Source organism: Danio rerio, chromosome 7, assembly GCF_049306965.1.
Source record: "Danio rerio strain Tuebingen ecotype United States chromosome 7, GRCz12tu, whole genome shotgun sequence".
NCBI classification, from domain to species: domain Eukaryota; kingdom Metazoa; phylum Chordata; class Actinopteri; order Cypriniformes; family Danionidae; genus Danio; species Danio rerio.
Window position 1 is genome coordinate 35,491,253 of NC_133182.1, and position 27,452 is coordinate 35,518,704.

Below are 27,452 nucleotides of genomic sequence, written 5' to 3' on the forward strand. Positions count from 1 at the left end.
GTCCATGAGAACAATGGGATGCAGTTGACGTTCTGACTGTGTTACATTTGTTGAGGGCATTTTTTGTCATTTGAAATTAATCTAAATACATCAACAAAATAGTTTAGTGCAACAGAATATGAGCATTTATAGTACTACTTTCATAACTTGAATAAAAAACGGAGCAAAAACCCACATTCAGAATAATGTAGATGTCACACTCACAGAGAGAGAGACAGAGAGTAACAGGTAACATGAAATCTGGATTGTCATATAAAAATATCATTAATTCATTTTGTTTTTAGCATAGTGCCTTTATTAATCAGAAGTCGCTACAGCGGAATGAACTATCAACTTATCCAGCAAATGTTTTTTATGCAGCGGATGCCCTTCCAGTTGCAACCCATCACTGGCAAACACCCACAAACTCTCATTCACACACATACATACACTACGGACAATTTAGCTTACCCAATTCACCTATAGCCCTTGTCTTTGGACTGTAGGAGAAACCGGAGCACACGGAGGAAACCGACGTAGACTCTACACAGAAACGCCAACTATTACTCAACTGAGGCTCGAACCAGCAACCGTCTTGCTGTGAGGCGACTGCACTACCCACTGCGCCACCCTAGAAAATATCAAGTTCTTGCAATTAGAGTAAATTACTTTTTTGTAAAATAGTCTAATCTACTTTTTCATGGAATGCATGATTATATATTAGTTACACACTGATAGTAAGCTGTTTACAAATGATTGTTTCTTCTAATATACAATGTCATTAATTCGATGTTGACCAAGCGCTGTGCTAAAGCAAAGGTCAAATTAGTTTTTTTAAACATTTAACTTGACAAGCTTAGATGCTATTGAACGTCACAGAATGGGGTACTAAGTCTTGTGCTAACAGCATTAAAACAATCGCAAAATGTGCATTTAAACTATTTATTTATAATTAGCTGAATCAACACAATTCCTTAGAGTTTTGTGGAATAACTTAATTGTTTTATGTTCAATCAACTTATATTTGTAAAAACAAATTAACTTAATTGATTTGTGTTCAGTTAACATGAATAAATTGCGTGGAACCCAGCATTTCTTACAGTATAAGATGCCAAAAAATCTAGAAAACAATTCAAAAGTCACAGTGTAGGAAAACCTTATGTTTTGTAAATGTTTCCAATGTCTCCAATCATTTTCGAGCACTTAAAAAAATGCAGGGTTCCACACAATTCATTTATGTTGTCCCAACACAAATTGACTAAGTTAACTTAACACTTTTAACAAGTTTATGTGGATTGAACATTAAAAAAAAAGATTGTCCCAATGAAATTTTAAGAATTGTGTTATTTCAGCTCATTTTAAATAAGTAGTTTGAACGAGCAAAAAATAAATAAATAAATACATTTTGAGTAAAGCATGAACACACCTTTACTTGCCTTTCCCCATCATTTCCATGATTTGGAAAACATGGATGGAATCCAGCAATCCAAACATAACATGAATAAGATTTGTAATTGTAATGTCTCAAAAATGAATACATCTAAAGTATTGATGTACATAAAAATTGTGACATTGTTTAACCACAAAAACATTTTTCTTAATTATTAACTGTTAAATGTATTTTATTCCATGATTTAAATTAACCAGACACACTTTATGCCTTTTGATTACAAAAATTAACTCATTTAAGTTAGGAAGTGGGCCTATTCTGAACTGTACATATTTTTACTATATCATCCCTCATGTGTCAATCTGCTGCACAAAAAATAAAACTCACTGTCTTGTGAATTATCATCTTATTTAGATGCGCATGCGTTTAAATGTGTTTAATAAAAAATCTCGCTTACCCCCAAAATCTAAGCAATTTCCCTCCTAATTCACACCCTGTGTAATTTGCCAAGACATAAAAAAGCAAATAAACTATGACTATGCTTTATCCCTCTCCCAACACTACTACAATTTTGTATTTTTTTAAAGTCTGTTTTTATTCATCCTTTGAGTTGCCTGTTTCTTCTCTCTTCTTCTACATAGATTCAATTAGTTGTTTTCTAAGAAGCAGTAAAAGCATTGTGTTCCACGTGTAATCTAATTCCACACCCGCTTTAGCCAAAGGCGACGATTTCTATTAGATATGGGCAATCAGTTCATCCCATTAAAGTCAATGAATGTCCCCTTAAAGCTCTCCAGCGTTTCTTTTATGAAACCTTTACAGGCCTGTTTTTCTGCAGTTTTGTACATATTCTGCTTCAGATTAGATAACAAAAGTAAGAAACTAGGTTTTAGAGGCTGATTTATTTGTTCTTTAAAACACATTCTTCCTCCTAAAGTAGCTGGAATCCCTCATTTCTACTTTAAGATGTTGCTGTACATGTGGGGAAAGGCTGATGCTGAAGGTCACCTTTGGAGCAAAGCAACCTTTCCTTCGAGGCATGAAGGAGATTTGCATATTTTCCATCAATATTGCAAGTAGTCTCCACTTGACGGGAGTATGCACTGGTATTATGAGCCACTGTGGGCATCTTATAATAAGTCAATCATGTTATAAACACAGCCCCTGACCTTTGACCTGAGGAGTCAATCTCATTGTAAAACCCCATCTCAGAATAACCATTTATATCTATTATTTAGACATTATTTTCATTGAATGAAATTGTATGATAAAGATATTCTCCAGTTCATGGCACAATGTTTGAATATGTTTCATATCTATGAATCCCTATACTTTTAGATGATGTCTGACCGCATCTGGGCTCACAGTAGAATGACACTTATTGCACTAAATAAGTATTCTTGATTTCCCTTAATTATGCTGTTTTTAGCTCTGTGACAGATCAATATCACTAATATGGGGTCATTTGTGTCATTCAGGACAAGACTAATGACCTGGGATCAGTTTTGCCCTTTTCATTTTCTAGTGATTGTATTTACATGCAGTTTGGATTTAATCTTGGATCAATACACCTATAGTGTTTTACAATCCATATGCAGCATTGACCATTAATGCATTCATGAATATACTTCGAAAAGAAGGTGGCTTACAAGAAGAATAACAGAAGTAAATATCATGTAGATACTCGCACCTCTTCAGTAAATTAGATTTTGCTATAAAACTAAAAATGTGAACTTCATAAGAGCAATGTCAAAACAATATTTTATATTATATATTATATATCTATATTGTGACTTTGCATAAATTATCACAAATTTAGGCATTAAGTTGGATGGACTAAAGGTAGAAATAAAGGTAGAAAGATAGAAATAACAAAGGTACAAAATTTGTCACTGGGTGGTACCTATATATATATATATATATATATATATATATATATATATATATATATATATATATATATATATATATATATATATTTTTTTTTTTTTTTTTTTCCGTTTTGCACATTTCACATGTTGATTTTTTCAAAACTGTTTATTTGATTGATTGAAATAATTATATATACTACAAGTTTGAGAAAAACAGTACTTAAAGTGTACAATATAGTTGATGACATACTTGCACACGGGTCTAATTTTGAATTTTACATCAGTAGAAAACATAAAATGCAAGTAAAGTGTCTAATTATTTTTACAAAGAACCTTTGTGAAGATAATATGTACATATATGGATGAAATAACGCTCCACTCTTTAACATATAAAGAAGCTTAAAATATTATTATATATATATATATATATATATATATATATATATATATATATATATATATATATATATATATATATAATTTCTTTTTTTTCTACAAGTTTGAGAAAAACAGTACTTATAGTTTACAATATAGTAATATTTATGTAGTTTGAAATTTGAGAAAATATAAGAGAAAATGTATGAAAAATGTTTAAGAAAATATAAGTGGTTGCTAACTTTATCAATTTCTTCATGTTTTGAAAGACGTGTTACTGGACTACTGTAAAAAAAAATATTGTGACATACCAAAAAAAAAAAAGAAAAAAACACAAATAGCATGAGACTAAAATAGGAATGACCTTTTAAGCATCTTGATTACTTTTTAAGTAATAATTTTTTTTTCCAAAAAAAAAAAAAGTGTAAAGACATGTACGGTATGATGTTTTGAATGGGATGAACTGAGTTCAGTGAACTACTACTATAAAAGTGTTCTTATCTATAAAACCCAGCAGCATGGAGCTTTCAAATCAACTAAATGTCAATATTAATTGATCTGTCTGTCACAACTGGCTACACAGCTAAACAAATGAAGAACTCATTTTCTCATCATCAAATCTGAACCGAAATTGAATTTGTTTTGTATTGTCAATGACATTATTCCAGTGTGACTATAATGATAGTCACAAACCTGTTATTAACACATTTATAATGAATTTCAAATAAATTAAATCTTCTGAACCTTCTATCAAACAAAAATTATTTAAAGTCTTTAAAAAATGTAACACAAAATTATTGTGATGTGACACTGAAGACTGAAGTAATGGCTAATGAACTTTACCATTACAATAATGCACTGCTTTCTAGTTTTACTGCAAAACAAATGTTTTTTTACAGTAAGTTCAATTAAGTTAAGACGGCCTTAGTAACTATTATATATAATAATAATTACATATTTATGATGACATAGTTGCGCACGGGTCTATATTTGAATTTTACATCAGTGGAAAACATAAAATGCAAGTAAAGTGTCGAATTAATTTTACAAAGAACCTTTGTGAAGATAATATGTACATATATACATGAAATAACGCTTCACTGGCATTTAACATATTAAGAAGCTTAAAAAAATAACTTAGACTATATGCCCTATATAAAATATTTAATGTGAACTATTGTTACCGGGGCGGCACGGTGGTGCAGTGGGTAGCACTGTGCACTGTTGCCTCACCGCAAAAAAGTAGCTGGTTTGAGCCTTGGCTGGATCAGTGGACATTTCTGTGTGGAGTTTGCATGTTCTTCCCGTCTCCGCGTGGGTTTCTTCCAGGGTCTCTGGTTTCCCTTAAAAGTCCAAAGACATGCAGTACAGGTGAATTGGGTAAGCTAAAATGGACATATGGATGTGTATTAATGAGAGTGTATGGATGTTTCCCAATGATGGGTTGCAGCTGGAAGGGCATCCAAAACATAAAACATGTGTAAAACATATGCTGGATAAGTTGACGGTTCATTACGCTGTGGCGATTCATGATTAATAGAAGGTCTAAGCCGAAAAGAAAATGAATGAATGAATTTATTGTTACTGAACAATATTTAACTGACATGACAGAACTTTTTTGCTCATTCCTAAAAAGAAACACCACAGGGTGAAGTAATACATCATCTTTTTTCTGAACAATGTATCTTTAGTCACGCAAAAAATCAAGAGCAGGTGTGGTGATGATATCCGTGAAATTACATTGTGTGCTCTGCTTGTCCTGCCCGAGAGAGCAGAGTTGAGTACATTAGCATGAATTCATCCAGCGGTTAGCAAGGATAATGCATGGTTTATATGTGCTCTCGCTGAGAAGAACTTTAAGGCCAGGACCTCCTGCTGCAGAGGGCATGATCACACAAACTGGAAAAGAAGGAGAAAACGAAATTAAACCAATAAAACACACTGATTTAAAGCAATATTCTGACATTTTGACAACTTGGGGGAGAAAGAAGCAATGGGAAAATTGCAAAATGAAACATACTACATGCACGCCCTCATTCTAAAGGAAAAACATATACATTGTCTGCACATGCAATGGGAGTAAAGGGCTTGTGATTTGCAGCTATTTTGCAACCCGTCAATTAGCAGTGCAGCCTGTCGGCACTGACCTTTTCAGTCAAGCCCCCTCATCTGTTCCAGCACAGACCGCCCCGCCAAAGCCCTAACAGCTAACTCTTGTTTGGTGTTTCGCAAATAAAACCCGATTACTTGGCCTGATTGTCCACAATTTGACTAGGCAGACTCACCTCAGGCTGAAATAAAAATGAATGCTGCAATATTGGTAGCAAAAGAAGGGAGAAAAGGACAGCGCAAGAGAGAACGACAAGGTAAACAGAGAGAGAGCGTGCGCGGGTGAGGGAGAAAAGGAAACAGTAACAACAATGCGCCTTAATTGATTCCGTGCAATCTCATCAGTTGTGATTAAAATGAAATGCCCCCCTCATGTTTGAAAAGGTTAAAACAAATTGACGGTGGAAATCACAGCTGCTTATCACAGCGCGCGGAGCAGCAGGACTTTAATGAAGTGACTGCAATCCCATCCTTCATCCCGATGTATCAGACGAGAGAGAACATTAGCTACTCATAAGACATCATCATATCATCATCCCCGATCTGCCCTCTGAAGATATATTGACAAAAGCACTCACTGGCAGAGTACCCATACTGACAGACTTGGTTTTGATATACTGCAGCTCAGCACAACCAAAGGTGCATTATGGAACCACTTAAAGATCAACCTTTGTCTTCTTTACCGACCACTATTATAATATTTAAAAAGGACAGATATTACATCCTGTGCAGACAAATTTGCATTAGGACTAACCAATTTGTAGGCCCTGTTCCAAATGGCCATCTGGCAGACTTGCAATGGATGCTACATACTGTAGGTATACATGAAGTTCTCATGGACAGGGGGGTTTCTCTGAGAGATAAATCAAGCTACAATGCAGGCAAAATGCACTATTCACTTATGATTCATTATTCTGAGTTTTTGATTTTGTGACAGCTGAGCTGAGTTTGTGTGTAAACATGTGGTTTTGATCTACAAGGTTATAGGGGTTGCATCTGAAAGATGAAAAAGCGTAGTATAATGCTGGCAGGACATCGGAAGACACATCTGTATCGTATGATCAAGTCAGATCCGATGCATCCAACATCGCCTTCATAATATACAGTATATGTGAGAAACAATATGTGAGCTGAGAAGCATGTCTGAATTCATAGTGTTTGACCAAAAAAAAGTACCTGGATGATCTATTTTCAACAAAATTCTTCAATGGACATTTTACTCTCCCATGAGGCCATGGGAGAATATTTGTGAATGGACATTATGCAAATGGCATTAGTGTGTGTTAAGAGGACAATATCCCAGATGTAGCATGTCCAAATTTCATTCATACTCATATCCATACTATATGCAACAATGATTCATTCTTTTATTTTCTTTTTGGCTTAGTATCTTTATTAATCTTGGGTCGCCACAGTGGAATAAACCATTGACTTATCCAGCGTATGTTTTACGTAGCAGATACCCTTCCAGCTGCAACCCATCACTGGGAAAGACCCATACACTCTCATTCACACACATACATTATGGTCAATTTAGCTTTCCCAATTTACCCTTGGCGGAGCACCTGGAGGAAACCCACACAAACACAGGGAGAACATGCAAACTCCACACAGAAATGCCAACTGACCCAGCCGGTGCTCAAACCAGCGACCTTCTTGCTGTGAGGCGATTGTGCTACTGCGCCACAGTGCTAATTGACCTTTTTAAATTATTTAATTTCTGTTAGACTCCCCTGAAAAAAGACGATTACAGTTCAATTATATCTATAAATGCTTGTAGTTTGTTCATTATATTGTCAGCATGTGAACACCCCGATCCTTTTAAAATATGAAGCGTTTCCAATTAAATTTATGCTAGTATTATTAATAGGGATGCTCCAATTGATCGGCCATAGATTGGTATCGGCCGATAATCATATTTACAAGTTTACAAGTTTACAAGCAAAGAACATATAAGAACTCAAATCTTTTTACATCTTATTGTGTTTTTAACAATATTGAAAGTTCATGAATACTTGGCTGGAATTATTGCACTGTAAAAGTTAAGGTAACTTAAACCATTTAAAGCAGCCAATTGTTTCGGCACCAGTGGTGTAGTGGTTAGTGTGTTGACACATGCACTCCAGTGCTCATGGCGGATGATTCTTGCCTTGTGGTCCTATGCCGATCCTTCCCCTCTCTCTGCTCCCCATGCTTTCCTGTCATTACTCACACAGTAGTTTATAGGCCTATTTCCTTTGTTAAAGAAGTAAAGACTAGGTGTGCATTTCTACTTATTTTGCATCAAATATGCATTCCAAACTTCTTTGAGACATGTTGAACTCTTCTTCCATAATTTGCAATGTTTCTAAATTGCTTCGGTAGTGATCTTTCTTACCAATTTTTTTGTATGTACACTGTAAAACCCAACAGTCAGATTTATTAAATGAAATGAGTGTAGTTAACTCAAAATTGACTGAAAGTTAAGTCTACTCATTTAAAAAGAGTTTTGAACTCAGCGTTGAAGGAAATTAGTTAATTAAAAACCTCATTACTTCAACTTAAATGGAGTAAGTTCACAGTACAATTTACAGTACTCGATAAGTTTGAGTTTTCTTCATTTATTGGGTTTTTCTGTGCTCAGATTGCTTTATTTACTCAAATGGATTAGGTTCACAGTATTCATTAGGATTACTTTTAAAATTTAAATGGTTTGTTGCAATCAGATTCCTCAAATGGTTTGAGTTTCCTTAACATTTTGGGTTTTACAGTGTGTTTTCTATTATTTTCTGTAAAGCTGCATCTGACCATTACATGTCTACGCTAAATGGTTATAAGATACATGTTTAAGGAATTATATGCAATATCTTTAATTTATTATTTAGGTAAGGCAAGATCTCCACTGAAGTATAAAGGGAAAATGTGCTTTATGCATTATAAAGCTTGAAGCTTCAGAATCAGTATGCTTGGTATGGGACAATCACCATGATAAGGAATAGGTACTCGGTAACGGCTGTAAAAATTCTGATCGGAGCCTCCCTATTGATTAATGTCATTAATATAAAGAATATGCAGTGATATTTTACCTTTTTATTTATTTTAATTTATTTTAGATTGTCCTAAATAAGTCAGCTCTAATATATGTATAAATGCTTGTAGTTTTTTTCTCATTATATTGTAACCAAGTGAACGCCCCAATCCCTTTAAAATACAATCTCCAAATAGATTTAAACAAGTATCATTAATGTCATTTTTATCCAGCAGTTCTTATTCAATTACCTTCATCTGACTGATGTTTGAGAACAAAATGTATCCCTCTCTATATGATATCCCACTGATCTGGCACTTGATTCGGTGATGTCTGAAAATAATCGTTGGTGGCCAGATTGTGTATTTTAACAACTTTTGACTTCATTTCTAGTGATAAATGAGCATTGTAGGAAGCAAACATTCACTTAAATCATCTCCAGGGCTCTGTCTGCTTTGCTGTAGATCATTAAATCTTCATGCAGCCTCTGAAAACTGCTCAAAATCAGTTTTGTGAGGTGCTTTTGTGCGTAAACGCTGCCTGTGGTGTCATTGCCTGATAGGGCGGCGAGGCAACAAGTCAACCGCCTGCGCTTCGGATGTAGCCAGGGTGTCTCGCTTGCCATTTTGAAGAACATTTAAAATGACAAACGGACTCTTTATGACCACTGTGTGCCTTCAGAATATTTTTCTGCTGAGCTGTGCTGATGCTGACTCCATATCAGTCTTCTACCAAACAGTTTGTGCTGCATTTTGTCATCAAAGTGTCGGCTCAGATTGAGAGGGTTTTGGCCACTGTTTAAACAGGGCTGACTAGGGCTGTGTTTCATACTGAATGGCCAGTTCCCCTACGTGTTAATCCATTCAATCTATCCATCTTCCTGAAGGACCACTGTTCTGTAATGTTTAGCTTCAATCTGAATTAAACACACTGGAACCAGAAAATGAAGGTCATGTTTAGAAGTTTGATGGGAGGTCAAATCTGCAGCACTGCCCCATCGGACAGGACTGGACAGGTTGTTCTAACCAAAAGAAACAAAGATTAAAAAGAAACAAACTGTCCCTTCAATTCATTTATTATTTGTAACATATTTTGTCCCAAATGAATGTGCAAATACGTTTAACAGCAACCAAATGGGCCTTTGAAGTAACTAATTTAGAGCTATTCGGTTCGGAACGACCCTTCAACAAGGCATTGATGATTTTTCCCCCACATTAATGTGCCTTTCAGACGTAGATTTATCCCACATGGAATGCAGCATATGAGCACAGAAAGGAAAACTTGACCTCTGACCTCCATGTTTAGTGACATTTTATAAAATGACCAAGGAGAAGTGACAAAAAGTGTACACATCATGTACGCAAAAACACATACCCATACTCTCAGTGAAATGAAAGTAGGACTATATGAGCTATAATGGATGCACATTTACAGTATCTGCACATTCACTGCAGATTTACAGTGGATGGATTTCTCGAGTGATTTAAGCAGTCGGTCATTTTATATTCTGGGTGTTGCTGTCACCTAGTGGATGCTTTCAGTATGAACGTATTTGTCAGTGGGTCGGCTAATCAGCAAGTTTTCCTTCTACATCTCTTGATAATTCAAAAGAATGTACAAACTCTTCTAACAAGTGTTCATCCACTCAAACATAAAAGGGCCAACAAATACTAGTTAAAATTCAAAAGATTTTTTTAATTGCAAAAAAAGAAGCTAACTTTGCTGTGTTAACAAAATCCTAATTGCAAGCCGCATTGCTAAATAAATACCACTGCAGTGGGATAATTTGGAAGCAGACCCTATGGTGCTTGATACTGTGGGCGTGTTGTGTTGCCTGTTTGCTCACAAATTGGCCTATTTTCAGTGCATGCAACAGAGTATTAGTCTGAACAAGCAGCAGGAACAAAACGCTAACTCAGCAACATCTCCCCTCAATGGGAATGCAAATAAAAACAAGATGCAAAGCAAAACCTTTGATTACAACTCACTTTCGGTACCAAAGTCCCTGAGCAGAGAAGAAAGAAAAGAACAGAAAAGGGATGGAGAGAAAAAGAAAAGTTTGCATAGGAATCTTTTTTTAAATATTAATGTGAAGAAAAAACTCATTGAGAAATGCTCACTGACAAAAAAAAAGTTATAAATAAAGAAAACACAAACGAAAGCATTTTTTTTTACATGTTTAGATTTTCTATTTTTCTTTAAATCTTTCATTTAGTGTGCTCATTTTTATACAACATGTGGAACATGTATTATGTTGAAGTTTGTTGAATTCTTTTTGTAATTTCTGAGTGGAAACTCAGTTTAAAAATTTTACACAATGTGTGTGTCTCTCTCGTAAGTGAAGGAAATGTGTAATATTTTTTCAATTAATATTTAATTAGATTTTATTAAATTAAATTTGAATGAAAATTGAATGAAAAGTGTTCTCTTTTTTTGCTTGCGTGTATTAAAAGTACAGGATCTCAAAAACATATGTGCCCAACATATAAACAATTTATTCATTCATTCAATCTTTTTTTTTTCGGATTAGCCCCTTTATTATTCTGGGGTCACCACAGCGTAAGGAGCCGCCAACTTATCCAGCATATGTTTTATGCAGCAGTTGTAACCTATCTCTGGGAAAATAAACCATTTATATCTACTAATTAGATTTTGCCTGTGCAGTGGCACCGTGGGTAGCACTGTCATGTTCTCATGTTCTCCCCGTGTTAGCGTGGGTTTCCTCCAGGTGCTCCAGCTTCCCCCACAGTCCAAACACATGCTCTATAGGTGAATTGGGTAAGCTAAATTGTCAGTAGTGTATGTGTGTGAATGAGTGTTTATGGGTGTTTCCCAGCAGTGGATTCATTCCACTGTGCTTACCCCAGATTATTAAAGGGACTAAGCCGAAAAGAAAATTAATGAATAATTAGATTTCATGAAATTGGGTGCGCTTCAAGGTGGCGCAGTAAGTAGCCCTGTCGCCTCACAGCAAAAAGGTCACTGGTTTGAGTTCTGGCTTGGCATTTCTGTGTGGAGTTTGCACGTTCTCTCCATGTTTGCATGGTTTCCTCCAGGTGCTTCACTTTCTGCCACAGTCCAAGCCCAGCAGGCACACAACATCGTAAGACGGTAATATAAGGGTAGATTTAGGTCATGATGTCAGGTGATCAAAATTCAACGTCTAGTCAGCATCCAAGGACAATGTTATTTTGATGTTCAATAACGATGTCAAATTACGTAGAAATTTGGTTGATTTTAGGTTGTACTGGAACGTGACTAAAAGCCAACATCAAGCCACCAAACGTCAAGGTGTAACATGATTAAACGTTGATATATGGTTGATTTTAGGTTGGACATTGGACATTGACATCAGCCTGACGTTGGATTTTGATGTCAACCTGATTTTCATTTACAAGCAAAATCCAACATCCCCACGAAGTTGGGATATGTTAGGGTACAATGTCAATATAAAGTCTTGTTGACATCCTGTGCCTGCAGGGAAGAAATGTACTATACTGTAGGTGAATTGGGTGAGCTAAATTGTCCGTAGTGTTTGTTTGTGAATGAGAGTGTATGGGTGTTTCCCAGTGATGGGTTGTAGCTGAAAGGGCTGCGCAAAAACATAAATAAGTTGGTGTTGTTTTCCACTGTGGCCACCCCTGAATAATAAAGGGACTAAGCTAAAAAGAAAATGAATGAATGCAATAATATACAAGTTAAAAAAAAACTTTCATGTTTTTTCATGTGTGTGTAATGAAAGTACCTAATCTAAAAAAATCTACATTTCCTCTAATTATTTATAAGCAATTCAAAAGTATTAATTAGATTTCATATAAAACTGTGGAATTACATGCCATTAAGTCTAAAAGCTGCAGATATGTTTTTACCTTAATCACAATAAGAACAGTTTCAGCATGCTTATACATATAAACAAGCTTTTAAATAAATCATTAAATAGTTTATGAAACACTTGATGCTGTAAACAGAAAACTAGATTTTTTGATAGGGCATGTGCTCGTCTGCAGAAGCACACCACCCATGCAGGCTTAAGGCACATGTTCAGATGGCATGGCTTGGAGTATTACCCTTATGTCTGCATGCTCAATCTCCTTCATCTGAGTCAGTCATCTTTCTTATCAGAGGCACTGTCCTCCTGATACTCATCATAAGCAGCAGTACAGCAGTGAGAAAAAGCACTGTCGAAGTCAGTCTCGTCCCCCTGTAGACCCTGGTAACGCTGGAGCTCGATGTAGGTGGTGAAGAGCTTTGCATATTCGGGATGATTGAGAGCGAAGGAACGAAACTCATCTGACAGAGACATTGAAATAGCAAAGTTAGTAGAAATTTGAACTCAAAATGAAAGCAGACTAATGAAGCGAGGTAATAGACAGGGATGAAATTAGTAACCAGCTATAATAGGTAAAGAGTATGTTTGAATCAGGCACAGATGTTTCCTGAAAATGTATTTGAGGTATTCAAGTAGGCTAAAACATGTAGCTGATGACCTGAAATGAGCTCAGAGGTCATTAAAACTTCCTGAAAGTACTACAGTACAAAACTAATTCCTCATTTCAAAACAATTTGAAGTTGAATTGGGCAATAAATCACTATAGGGGTAAAGCATGTCAACCTTTCTGGTATACTAAAAGAATAATGTGAATAATGTGAATGTGCAGACATTTTGTCGAAAGGTGTTTACATAGAGAGCTTACATAATTCTGCTTTAATTCACACTTAAAGCCCTGGGAGATGCTGGCTAATATTGTTTGTGGAATTAATTGTTGGACTATTAAGCCTCAGTAACACAGCATTCATGTTGATATATCAGCTAATTATTGCTGAATGCATGCAAACAAATTAAATAAAGACGCAGTTCAGAATCAAAGTCAAATCAATGATCTCTATTAAGAAATCTGGACTGTGATAGTGTTTGGTATGCTATAGTGAAGTCAGGATAAACATATTTTATTATAAAGCCGTTTATAGAAGAATATTGCTTTAATATCTATCGTAGATTTCATGAATAAGAATTATGCCACAATTATTTTTGGCAGATCAGGGTATCCAACTGTAATATTGATAATAATAATGATAGTTCTGCAAACTACAACCACTGTCACAATTCCTGTGAAATAACAATATGAACATTTGGTGACCCTTTACTTGAGGGGACTGTCATGAAACCTTTACAATTATGACGCATGATCACAAACTTTATTTTATCACAAGTCTTTATCTTTTTCATGACAACTTGACAATTCCAAGACAGCATACCTTGTTATAAATCTGTCAAAAACATGATTGTCATGAGGCATTATAATTATGTCATAAATGCTTTTCAGATCACGTTTTTAATGGAACAAACTATTTGACATTAAAATGTCACATTAAAAGTGTCATTACGGACTTCCGGTTATGGCGAGGTGCTGAGAGGTTGAAATTTTTTAGCTCTGCTGCTAACTTGCGATCAATCCTACAATACCAACCAGAATTGTATCTTAAGTCAAGCAACACAAATATAAAAGCATAGGGAAGAAAAATGTCACGCAAAGGTACCAGAAAAGACAAGAAAAAGACCAGAAACGAAGATGAATATTCTGAGGGTGAAAAAACGAACGACGCCATGGCAGCTGGTGAGGGCCCTGACGAAGATGATGACGAAGCAATAACTTCGGATGGTAACAACGAAGATATCATGAAAGCTATAATGTCCTTGAAAAGTGGACTTTACAAAAAGTGTCATTACTGTCAAATTAATTTTTAAGAGCGCCATTTATATTTAATTATATTTTAATAACAAATTCAGCTTGTACCATTGTAGTTGAGGTAAAAAAAATATTAATGACATTTTTTACATATTTATAATGGCTTCATGACAACCATGTTTATGAAAGATTTATGACAAGTTTTGTTGTTTAGGTAGTCAAATCATCATGATAAAGATAAAGACCAGTTGTGATCTATTAGTTTATGTCAAGTTGTCATAACAAACAATGTCATCTTTGTTTTTTAAAATGTGATAATTGAGCGAATGACACCTAATGACTGTTGTGATAAACATGCATAAAATCTCATTCATATTCATGATTTGTGTCATGTCATGATTCTAAAAGTTTTATGACAGTCCTATGAACATTTCTTCAAGTAAAATGTTACCGAACATTCTAAATGGCATGTAAAAAATACTTATTGTTAAAAAGTGTAATTATCATGGCAGCCCAGAGAACACTTGAAATGTATTTTAAAATGATATGCTATTTGTTGCTAAACTTCAAACACAATGTGTTTGGAAAAAAGCGATGCCTTGATTATTTGTTGTTGTTATTTTAATATTGAGTAGATGCTTGATCTTAAATTTCGGATAAATGCTGTTCTTTTGAACTTTCCATTCATCAAAAAATTTGGAGAAAAAAATTATAAACAAAAATTGAGTGGAAAATCAGCACTGAAGACTGGAGTGATGGTGATTAAAATTCAGCTTTGCAATCAAAGGAAGAAAATTGCATTTTAATATATATATAAAAATAGAAAACAGCTTAAAAGTTAAGAAAATAAATTATATATTTTTAATTGTATTTTACTAAATAGCTTATTGTTGTCAAAAATATTTTTGAGATATGGCAAATCAAGTTTTGGATGTTACATGCTAGAAAAGACTTGATTATTGTGCATCATGCACACATATCTGAGCTGTTACTTTTCCTTTTATTGGCGGTTGACAATACACTCCAATTGTTTGACATCTAATTTATGAAAACCCATTTAACAGTCTTTGAAGGATCACACTTTTAGAATGACTGACCGACAGCATTTATCACAGTGAAAGCTGTTGTACAGTTGGCATACAGACCATAAGTTATGTGTCCTGATCCATCTGCATCAATTTCTCTGAAGAGGCTGTGGACGTCGAGATCACACACTCCAAGAGCTGAACGTAGCAAACTACTGAACTCCTCTTGTGTGATACAGTTGTCCTCATCGATGTCAAACAACTGCAGACAAAAACATAAACTAAACAAACTTTATACAAACACAGAAGGCCAATAAAACACACATTAATGATCCCTCTTTACTGTATCTTTTATCTTTTCTTTTAGCTGAGTAGCTCAAGACTCAAGAGAAAAACCACCCCAATGTGCTAACAACCACTAACACATCATTGCTTTAATGGTTTACCACATCCCAGCATCTTTTTTCACTACAGTACATTAAATCTTCTTGTAATCGTTGCATAGACACTCTATGGGAATGTATGTATTGCAACCATTACTTCAAAAACAGCATCTTTACCATTACCTTAAAAGCAGTCTGAATAACTTCCTCATTATTAGCTGGTCGGCACAGAACCGTGACACCAATGACATACTCTCTGAAATCAATAGTGCCATCCCCATTCTACAAACAGAAATAGAAAACACAACTTTAATTAGGCAAGTCAGTCAATAAAAAATGATATCACTTGATTTATCCATACTCGGATGTTAAATTGGCTGTTTCTGAATAACAAACTCTGTATTAAGCAAGCTTTTAAAACAGATATATGAGAGAATTTGGGGGAAAAATCCACAAATTATTATAATTCAACTGATTGTTACAATTATGCATCTTCTTTCATGAGCTCACTTACCCTGTCAAACAGAGCGAAGAGCTGCTGTAGAGCTGGGCTGATGGGTAATTTGAGGAAGCTGGCGAATTCCTCAACGGTGATCCTCCCGCCTTTGCAAGAACAAGCTATGTTGGCAAAACTCTCCAACTCCTTCTTCACATTGTCCCATTTTAATCTGAGTTTTCAAGAGAGAGAGATGTTACTCATCGCATAACATTTAATAACTCCAAATATTTGGGTGTAACGGTACATATTTTTGTACAGTATTCATATTGTTAAAGTCCTTTTTATTTGGTATGTTGTTGAAAACACTGTATGTGCAAATCCTAATTTGAAAAGTCTAGCTTTACCATACTTTTGACAAGTAGTTTGTCAATCCCAATATCAGTGTCACGATCATCAGCGATCTAGCCTGTGCAGATGGCTGGAGGACAATGCCACTGATAAGAACTACAATTCCCATCATGCACCACACACACACCAGTTCCAGTTCTCTCCAGAATAGGACTCACACAGCTGGAAGCTCATGGTAGACACATCAGATGGATCATATAAACAGCACACACAAACACACACACTTTGCTGGGTCTTGTTTACCTGTAACTTTATGAAGCGTTATTCCATTGTCTTGCCTTGCCGTGTTTCCTGACCTTCACCTTGTTTATTGTTTTTATGTTGTTTGCCGCCTGTACTGATCTCTTCGTCTATGACCCTGACAATTCTTTTGGATTACCTGCATGCTTCTGTTTGTTCCTGTTTGACCATTGCCTGCTTGACTACTCTTGATTATTAAACTGTGTTTGGACCCTCAAATGTGTTGTACCCCAACTCTCCTGTTACAATCAGTATTTCTGTCAGTTTTTTTTAGTTTATGCGTAAATAAAAGTTCAACTTCACTACAGTAGACAACACGCATCCATGTCCAAAAATAGTTTTTTTTTCTTTTGGAAAGAAACAAAGTTCAAACTTCAAATGTTTTCTGATTAATTAAGAAAGTAACACAACAAATGCTCTTTTGAAGCTCTTTGATGGTTTGAGACTATTAGGAGCTGGTTATTTTGTTTGTGTATTTGTGATTTGTAGGCAAGTCATCTCACCTGAGACTCTTTATCTGTCATCTATAAAGAACTTTCATTCATTTTCTTTCACCTTAGTCCCTTTATTTATCAGGGGTCGCCACAGGAGAATGAACCTTTTACTTATCCAGCTTATGTTTTACACAGCAGAAACCCTTCCAGCTGCAACCCAGTACTGGGAAACATCCGTACACACTCATTCACACTCATATACTATGGCCATTTTGGTTTATTCAATTCACCTTTACTGCATGTTTTTGGACTGTAGGAAAACCAGAGCACCTGGAGGAAACCTATGCAAACACGAACAGAACATACACACTCCACACAGAAATGCCAACTGGCTTAGACTCGAACCAGCGTCCTTCTTGCTGGATCACTGATCCACCATGTTGCCCTCCTTACCACCTGTCACTACTATGCACACACTCTTCCCCACTGACTTCCATTAACACTGACTTTGGTTGCTTTGTTAATTGTCTTTTATTAATAAATAATTTCTCTTTACATTTTAACTGGTCTGCATTGTCTCTCTTATGTTACGACTTTGAGTCGGTTGTAACAGAGACAGATTGTTGTATAGGTGGCTTTAATAAAAGTTACAAAGCGCAAATGAAGACAGTACTTCCTTCCTTTTCTTCCTTCCTTCCTCTTTACAGTTCGTTATAAATAACCAATATATCAAGTAGCATTACATTTACCTCTTTAAGTGCTCACAGCTTGCTTAAATTATTATATTAGCTTATGTGTTCATTTGTGTTTATTCTTTTCCAAATTTGTATTCGACGAATTGAAATGCTAATTATATTTCTTTAAAAATAAAGCCACAAATTGTTCAGTAAATAAGTGTTTCATTAAAAAAGAAGACATTTTCAGGTTTTGGTTTCTTCAGGTTCTACTGAAAATGTATCACATTGTGATTTTAAGACCAAGATACATATTTAACCCTAATTTAGGTGTACCATTACACCACCAATATGAAAACAACAAGTTTATGCATATTTGGTATTCTTAAAATTACACGTATAAACTGTTTTCTTACTCCAATTTTCTGCTGATCTTGGTAAACTCCACTAGTCCAGCTTCCATAGGCAGAGTCAGTTCTCCAGCAGCAATCATCAAACGGCAGTCTTCATAAGTGTGGTCTGTGACTGGCAGCTTCAGAGATCTAGTAAACGCACAATAACTTGTGATAAACATATTTACACTGAAATACTTTACTGTGTTTACAATTTAAATGTCTGTGAAATATAATCTCCAATCGAGGCCCAATGAAAATGTATGCTTTATGCTACATTTTATAGTGCATTAAGCATTATTCTAGTCATCTGCTCACAAGAAGGCAAGACTTGTCATATAGATCGCCTATAGAACCACTGACCTAAACCCAACCAATAGTGTTTTCAAAAGCATAAGCAAAAGTGCACTTTGACTGGGTAATTTTAACTTTGATTTGAAAAAAAAGTCGGCCCCACTTTATATTAAGTGTCCTTAATTAAAATGTACTTACACTGAAATTAATCATTCATTACAATGTACTTATTGCGTAAATATATGTTTTTACATTGTTCTTATGCTCGATTGCATACCTGCATGGGATTGCATTAATTTCTGTACATTTATAATTACACTGTTGACCATCCCTTACACGTTAGCCCACCTTTAAACCTACCCATACCACAAAACCTGTTCCTAACCTGACCTGTATCCCACTCTAATATCACCAGGAGGGTTCTGCAATACATAATCAACACATTAAGTTCATCGTATTTATATTTTGAAGTACATAGTAGTCAAGGACATCTACTATAATGTGGGTCCAAAAAGTAATTCTTGTTCAACCGTGTTTCACAGGAATCAAACTCAATACTGTACAACACAAGGAGGCAAATGTATTCGGTTACAATTATGAAGATTGTTATGATGTTTTGTAGTATTCATTTGGTGAAAGTAACCCTTTAGTCATCTATAATATATCCCTGTAAATATTATTATTGTGAAAAGGAACAAATTATATATTGGTGTCATACTGTCCTACAGTGTTCATTTTAAATAGAAACTGCAGTAAAACCTGGAGTATATTGAAGTACGCTTTTGCAGTTACACAAAAATGTAGGCTGAGGCACATATTTCCAATGAGCCTGTGATGATAATTTGATAAACGCGTGGAAGAAACAGCAACATGACATGCTTACTTAGCCATGACAGCTCTCACTGACTGAGCAAACTTCAAAGGACACTTCTTCTCCATTTCTGTAGGTACTTGAGGGGGCAAAAACTAAAACAGACAGAAAGCATATGCTACATGAAAACTTAAGTTAACCATTCATTTTAACAACAACATTGTTCTCCACAGCCTCTCACTGCCCTTTTGACATGTTTTGTCATCAAAAATGCAAAAGAAGAGAATTTTATTATGAAATACACAATTGGTTTCTCACAGACCTCAACCTCCACTGTAGTACAGAGCTGGCAGAGTGTGAGCAGCAGTAGTCTGGCCCTAAAACAGGAACTGGTGGTGAGGCTCCAAACCAACATCACTTCAGGAAGCATTGCTCTCTACATATATGCATAACAGTGCAAGTATGGCATACTAACAAAAGAGCTCTGAAAACAAAGTTTATCTGTAAAAGTCATCTACAACATTGCACACCCACAGATGTCTTTATGTATGAAGAGGGAGATTGCAATCTTCAGGACTTATTTTTTAATATATTATAAAATATAGCTCAATTTTTATTATCTTTAACCTAATAAACCAATGAAACATGTATTTTGGCACACAAAAGCATCACTTGTAACATTATATGCAAGTCTAGTGTTAATCTGAATTGTGGTTACTTCTTGATTGTAATGGTAATTTGCTTTTGTCATTGTAAAACTTTAATATGACTTACGATTTTGGGCCTTGCCATGTCCATGTGACTGTATCCTGTAAGCATTAAACATACAAAGATTTGTAAGAATGGTTCTATTTAATAATAAAAGATGTAACATGTTATTTTGATGATGTCGTTTAGACGTTGTGATAACTAATCAATGGCTTTGTAAACTATATGTCAAATAACAGTCATTACAATACGAATTGACTATCTGCTTAATATCTGCTGACACTGTTTTTTGATGCTCCACCAACATACATTATACTTACTATAAGTAACTTTGCAAATACATCAATTTGTTCTGCGATATTTATATATATAAACACACACACATTATTTTAATTTATTTTATTTTTTAAACATGCATTAGACTAACAGAAAACAGTACTTTTATTACTTTATTATTCCACTTTGGCTATGTGGAAATATAAATTTACATAAACTAGTTTCAAATGAACAATAATATATAAAAATGAAAATGTATATTCTTTGATTTTTAATTGTATAAATTAATTCAAAACTCTAGCAGCCAGAGTGTGTGATACCTGAGCACTGGCAGATCCCAAAGTAATGCAAATGCTACAGGAAGGGTCTCAACAACTATGACTTTCGCTTTGTGGATCCATTCAGGCAGAATAAGCTATTTTGTTGATAAACTTGTCTGGACAGGTTCTGGAACTATCTACCACATTTACATGACTTGTTTAGCCACTGCCCCCTCCTAAAGTCCTCTTAGACTCTTAGTCTGGGTTCATCAATTTCCAACAGCTTCTTTTATTGTTTTCATTTGTAATATAATTATATAAATATTAATTCACTAAGACTACTAGGATAAATACTAATAAAAAAGGCTGACCAAATGATTAAATGAAAAATGTTGTAGTATTCTGATGCAGTGGTGTAAAGTAATGAAGTAACAGTACTTTTACTTAAGCATGACAATTGAGTACTTTTCCACCACTGCTTTGATAAGTGTTAGTTGACATATAATTACATTGTTACATTGTCAAAACAATGTCTAAACCCGTAGTGTAACCTTTAAAATGTATGAAAGCTATAAGCAATAAGCTATTTACAAAAAAAAAAAAAAAAAAAAAAAAAAAGAAGAGAACTCAACAGGCAGACTTGGCATACAACTTTGCCAGCCAACCTGATGTTTTTAAATGTTTGTTTGTTTTTTGGGTCAATCTTCAGTACTCTCTATTTGGATTTTATGGTTATTTATGGAGTTGTATTTTACATATTTGCAAATATCTTGAGTTATTCCATTGTGTTTGCTTTTATCACTAGTAACTGATGTGTCAAGATAATATTGTAAGGCTTCCGATGAATTTGTACTGACCAGCTTATTTGGGTATCTGATAAGAACAGGCTGCACTGGGACCCCAGGGACAAAGCCACCTGTGGGAGTAAAAAGAGCCAAACATAAGCGCCTTCCATTCATCCTATTGTTCTTTTTAGCTACATTCATACATTCTAAAAGCAGCTCTGTACACAGTTCAATTTACCTTATTCTGGGTCACATGCCTCATGATGAAGTTAAGTTCCAATCTAACACTCTATTGATCACAGCATGCTCTACATATCAGGTCACATCTAGAAAACTGTTTGATAATCATTGACTGTCCAAATGAGAACCAAAGTAAACGTTGTACTAATGATATGACCTGAATATAAAACAAATCCATAGTTTTTACATAATACAACAATTACCAAACACTCTGACCTGCTTAATTATTGGAGCCTATAATGCAAATAGATTTGCTCTTTAGGATATGTTTAAATAAATGTCAGATACTCAAAGGGATAAAGACTTAGTGGTGTGGATTATACCTATTCATTGGCACAAACACTCGCTCTCTTTCATGCTGCTGCTTTTTGCTGGTCTCACCACACTCATTCTTGTTTCTTTAGTACACAAAAAACAAACCCCAGGCACAGAAAACTCCTAAATCCATGATCATTTCTGTTGCTTTTCTTGTGCATGTATTTGCATTATGAAAATAAGTTAACTGATACCAAACAACTAGATTTTCATATGGCGCAGTTCATAAACAAAATTCCTAACCTACTGAATTATAGACTTTAATTCGAAATTGTGTTTCTAACATCTCAGTCAAACCCAAATAATGAATTTTCCATGTTATTTTGTGCAACATCATAATTAAAGTTTTGTTGTGCATAAAAACACACAAAACATGCTCAGCTAACCTTGCTTGAAGGTAATAAGACATGATCTGTTTGTACATGTTCCTTCAGGAAAGATGAGCACCTGAAACAAGAAAATAACAGCAGTGATATTTTCAGTGCAAGCACAGCTGTCATGCAAAAAACAAGATCTTTATTAACATCTAGTTTCAGATAGAGCTCAATTAGATTTATTCAAAAATACATCTTCACAGCATTGACAAGCAAGCAGTTTTTTTGGAGCATGAGGATGAGGAAGTTTTAAAAGTTGATGAACACACTTAGTCTGTCACTTTGGTTTCACATATTGTGAAATTCACTTAAGATACTGTGAAAGGTTTAACCTTTTTAAACTTTTAAACTAATGTTGCAATTTTGTGGTGTTCCAGGCATTTAGAGTTGGTGCTTGATCGGATATGGTTGTGGCCAGAAGAATAACGAGAATAATTCATATTATTTATAAAATTTCTGATTTATTGTATTGTATTCACGTCTATCCCTACCCCTAAGCCCAACCATCAGAGTAAGGTAAAAAACAGTAGTTGTACAGAGTACTATTTATGCTGTCTATTAAATTACCCAATAAATTGCATTTTTTTAATATCTGCCCCCACCCCAACCCTAAATTCAACCGTCTCGATACTGTAAAAAATATGAATTCTTGCTATAGAGTGTCATAAAAAAATGCTTCTATATTAATGGGCATATCAAACTTCCGGAGGGCCACGTATCCGTTGTAGACTTTACTGATATATAGGGGCAGATTTAGTCTTAGATCAGACAAGAAGCACTGCATTCAATTCCATTTCTACCCGCCATGTCTTTAAAATATAACAGTTTGTTTTACCCCATTAGGCTTTCTGCGGAAGTTTATTATTGGCTTTAAAACTCTAGCTGTGCATAAAGCCCATTGTATCATTTGCTCTGCTTTGTGTTGATTATTGGTCATTCTTGATTCTGAACTATCCCAAAACATTTCCACTCTAACTGGCACCGTCATGGTGTTGCACTCTGTCCCGTTTGGTGAATGTTGTTCTTAGGATGTTAGATGTGGTGGCTCTCACCTGTGGCCAGTGTCCTGCTGACTTGGCTCTCCTTTCAATCTCAATGATAGTGTTTCTACGAGAGTCTGGATCAGTGCGTGATACCAGCACAGGTTGCACACAACGCAAAAACCCTAGGGAGCATAAAATTCCTTTAATCATCAATAATTCCATGTGCAAAACTTACATAATTGATATTTAACAACTAGCTCATTTATTCATTTTCTTTTCAGATTAGTACCTTTATTAATAAGGGTTAACCACAGCGGAATAAACCGCCAACGTTTCCAGCAAAAGTTTTATGCAGCCCCTTTCCAGCCGCAACCCAACACTGGGAAACACTCATACATTTTTGCATTCACACACATACACTACGGCCTATTTAGCTTATTCAATTTACCTATAGCACATGTCTTTGGACTGTGGGGGAAACTGGAGCACCCAGAGGAAACTCATGCCAACAAGGGGAGAACATGCAAACTCCACACAGAAATGCCATCTGACCCAGTTTGTTGTGAGGCGATTGTGCTACCCACTGCACCACCGTGACGCCCCAAACTAATCAATGAGTCTATATATTAAAGAGGTAGTTCACCCAAAAATGTAAATACGTATGCAGGCTATTCAAGATTTAGGAGACTTGCTTTCTGTCAGTAGAACATTAAAAAAAAATTCTATCAGAAATTGTAGACCTTGGTGAAGCTTTGTGGACCTTGGTGAACCTTTGTAAGTTATAAAATGGAAGACAATGGTCGACATCTTTTTGAAAGTCAAAAAAGCATATATACTGTAAAGCAAAACAAAAATAGTCCCCATCTGGAATGACATACAATATGTGCAGGTATACAGCAGAGAGGACACATGTTGTGTTGTTCATTCAAATAATACATATTTGTGCTTATCCTAGATGTTTCAACTTACGTAAGAGGGTAAGATTGTTTATGTGTGTGATTGTTATCTTTAGATATAGATTTTTAGAAACAGATTTTTATATATAAAAAACTTCTTAAAATTATTTGCCATTTTATTATTTTTGGAATTTGCTTACTGCCAAAGATTGGTGCTTCTAGAGACTCTATGCGGGATACGGTAGAAGGCAGACCGGATTCAATACAGGCGATGGCATCAAAGAACGAAGAGTGGGGGGCCACAGCTAGAATGGGGGCCTCTAAAGTGCTGGCCTTCTTCCCCTTCACCACTACCTTGAAGCCCATCCCAAAGAAATACATTCGGCCAAGAAAGGTCATCACTCTTCTGTGCAGAAACCTGCCCATAAGTACATATTCAAGCACAAAACATACTTAGTGATAGTACTAGTTAATCCAACATCCTGCCACACGTGCGCGCACACACACACACACAGAGAGAGAGAGAGAGAGAGAGAGAGAGAGAGAGAGAGGAGACATAATGCTTGCTTTGAGACGTTGTGCTCATCAATGTGTCAGATCAGTATGTTGTTGCATCAGTTAACAGAATAACCACATCCCTCCTACAGTCGTTCTGCCTGCTATGCTACAATTTAATTAATCTGATCAGTGTGGTCAGTCCTAGGAAAAAACGAGATACTAAATGAGCTGTTGAACAAGAAACCAGGTGACCAATCAGACTGAAAAGCATGAATTAAAGACTGGAGAGGCTTCTGTAATGCACCAAATATCTGCAACCGCTGATATGCAAACCCCAAATTTCACATTACCAGCTCACACTTCTATTATTAATTTAGAAACTCCCACAGTCAGAAGGCCTACTAAATGCATAACTATTCATTCTAAGAATAAAAAAAGGTAGCAAAAGATGGTTGACATAGTCAGTTTAGATGTAAAGCTATCTGTAAGATTAAGTTTTAAGGTGTTTTGATGTCAGGTTTATTTATCAGGTCAAGAGTATTGTGTTTCATTATGGTTCAAACAAGCTGTAAGCCAAAAGATGGTGTAATGCGAGTGATCAGGGAGTGGTATTTACCTTCTCCAGCCAGTCATGGGCTCCACCACTCCTTTCAGAGACTGTCCGAATGTTATTATGACAGAAACAGGCCACATGACCATGAGAACTAGAAGCAAGAAAATGGCACGGAGCGGCACAAGGATAATTCCTAGAAGAAAACACTTCACAAAGCACAAAACACATAATAAATGGCGAACACAAATCTGCACACTGCAAATCAACTTTCACTGTTTTTATTTGAGGAATCTGGTGTAACATTGGAGAAGTGACTCAACATAAAAGACTGTTAAACTTTGTAGTAAACTGCACTAAAATTGCATGATGACAGCAAGGTGTTACTTTAACTTATTAAAAAGGCCAAGTGTGTTTCAAGTTATGCAGGTAAATTTAATGTAATGCAATTTAAAATTTTACAAAGTTAATACATTTCCAAAGTTTGTAAGGCTGTCAAGCAAATGCGTAACATTTTGTACCTGTCGCAAGAGAGGAAGTGTTACAATAAGTTTAAATGAAATAGTAAGAAATAAATTGCAACTACCTTCAATCTTAGCATGGCATTATTATAAATGAAATATCTAGTTTATATTTTATCTATTGTAAAATACACGTACAATCACATCAATAAGAATATATTAATAAAATCAAAGTAATATAAATTACAGGCATTTAAAGAAAGACGGTCTTGTTTAAAAATGTTGTTGAACAAGTGTGGCTTTCAGGTCAAAACCACTGACCAAGCAGAGGTCTTGACCTTCTTTATTGTAAAGCCATAAATCAATAATTTCCTACATAATCTACTGTATTCACATTCGACTCCTCTGAACTACAACACAAAAAACAAACAAAAAAGAATTTTAATGACCAGAAGTTTACATTTACACTATTCTCTCTACCACATGCTGTAAAGAATGTTAAATCATTACTAACGCTACCTGCAACACTGTTTACAAATGTAACATCTATTCAACAAGCATCTACTCTTTCTACAGCACAGAGGGAGTGTAACAAATGTAACATTTTATCAATTTGAAACAAAGTATTAACATTTCTGAGCCCTTCTCTGTTCAAACCTACTTCCAGTCACTGTAGAGCTCGCAATTCTAACGGAGGAAGTTACTATTATGTAAATATTACACAATACTAGAGAAACACATGGAAATAAATTATTAGTCAAATCAAATAAGATGTCGATGCATGAATAGCAAGCTCATATGATGGCCTTAAAAATAAAAATCTTACCTGAAAACAAAAGTTATGCAATGCTTTATATTATCTTTTTAAAATATAGCTCAATTAAAGAAACTTATAATCCTAAAATAAAATAAAAAAATAAAATAAATAAATAAATAAATATGTATAGTCAGCCGTCAGTCGTAACGGACAATGCAATGCAAAAAAAATAAATATCTGGTGCAGACATATTAAATCAATTAATAAAATAAAGTATTCATGAAATAGGTAACATTAGTGGCTGTTTTCCTTTAAAATGAAAAAGTAAGATATTGGCGTGTTATCCATGCCAAATGTCAACCGATTTCCACGGTATAAGATATTTAATTTTATTTAATTGTTTACACAAAATCTGACAATAAATGTGACACACCCAGATCACTTTTCTGTCTAATAATACATAGACGACATACATACAAAATCTGACAATAAATTTGGCACACCCAGACTTTCCTTTCTGGCTTATCTAGTGCTGGACTCACTTTGGTTATGTCGGCTGTGCTTAAGCTCAGGTCGTGCACGAACGGGTTGATGACCGCGGGCAGCAGCAGGGACTGTTGTCTGGGCAGCGCGAATACTCTGTGCGGCGGAGGCATCTTCACTCATCGCAGCCTGTCTTCATGTGCCCAGACCTCAGGGAGCGACGCGCTTCCTCGTTATGACTCGTGTTTCACAATCAAACAAGCTACCTAACCAGAAAACAAACGGCTCTTATTTACAGGAGCTTGAGCAATGCAGTGCATCCCAGTCGAGTTTGGAGTCGAGGTTTAC

At 35.3% G+C, this 27,452-nt stretch overlaps 1 protein-coding gene across 2 annotated transcripts; it reads right to left on the reverse strand.

Annotated features, from left to right (window-relative positions):
* Positions 1-5,172: 5,172 nt before the first annotated feature.
* On the reverse strand, positions 5,173-27,452 carry lpcat2 (lysophosphatidylcholine acyltransferase 2). 2 transcript variants are annotated; one of them, XM_005168979.6, is made up of 15 exons: positions 27,164-27,308; positions 25,470-25,612; positions 24,556-24,773; positions 23,529-23,641; positions 22,489-22,549; positions 21,620-21,678; positions 20,293-20,327; positions 19,841-19,895; positions 19,591-19,673; positions 18,438-18,563; positions 16,341-16,494; positions 16,010-16,108; positions 15,564-15,705; positions 12,799-13,021; positions 5,173-5,514 (listed from the first exon to the last, which is right to left on the reverse strand). In XM_005168979.6, exons 1-14 carry the CDS (start codon positions 27,275-27,277, stop codon positions 12,834-12,836), a joined length of 1,590 nt encoding a protein of 529 aa, XP_005169036.1. In that variant the 5' UTR covers positions 27,278-27,308; the 3' UTR covers positions 5,173-5,514; positions 12,799-12,833.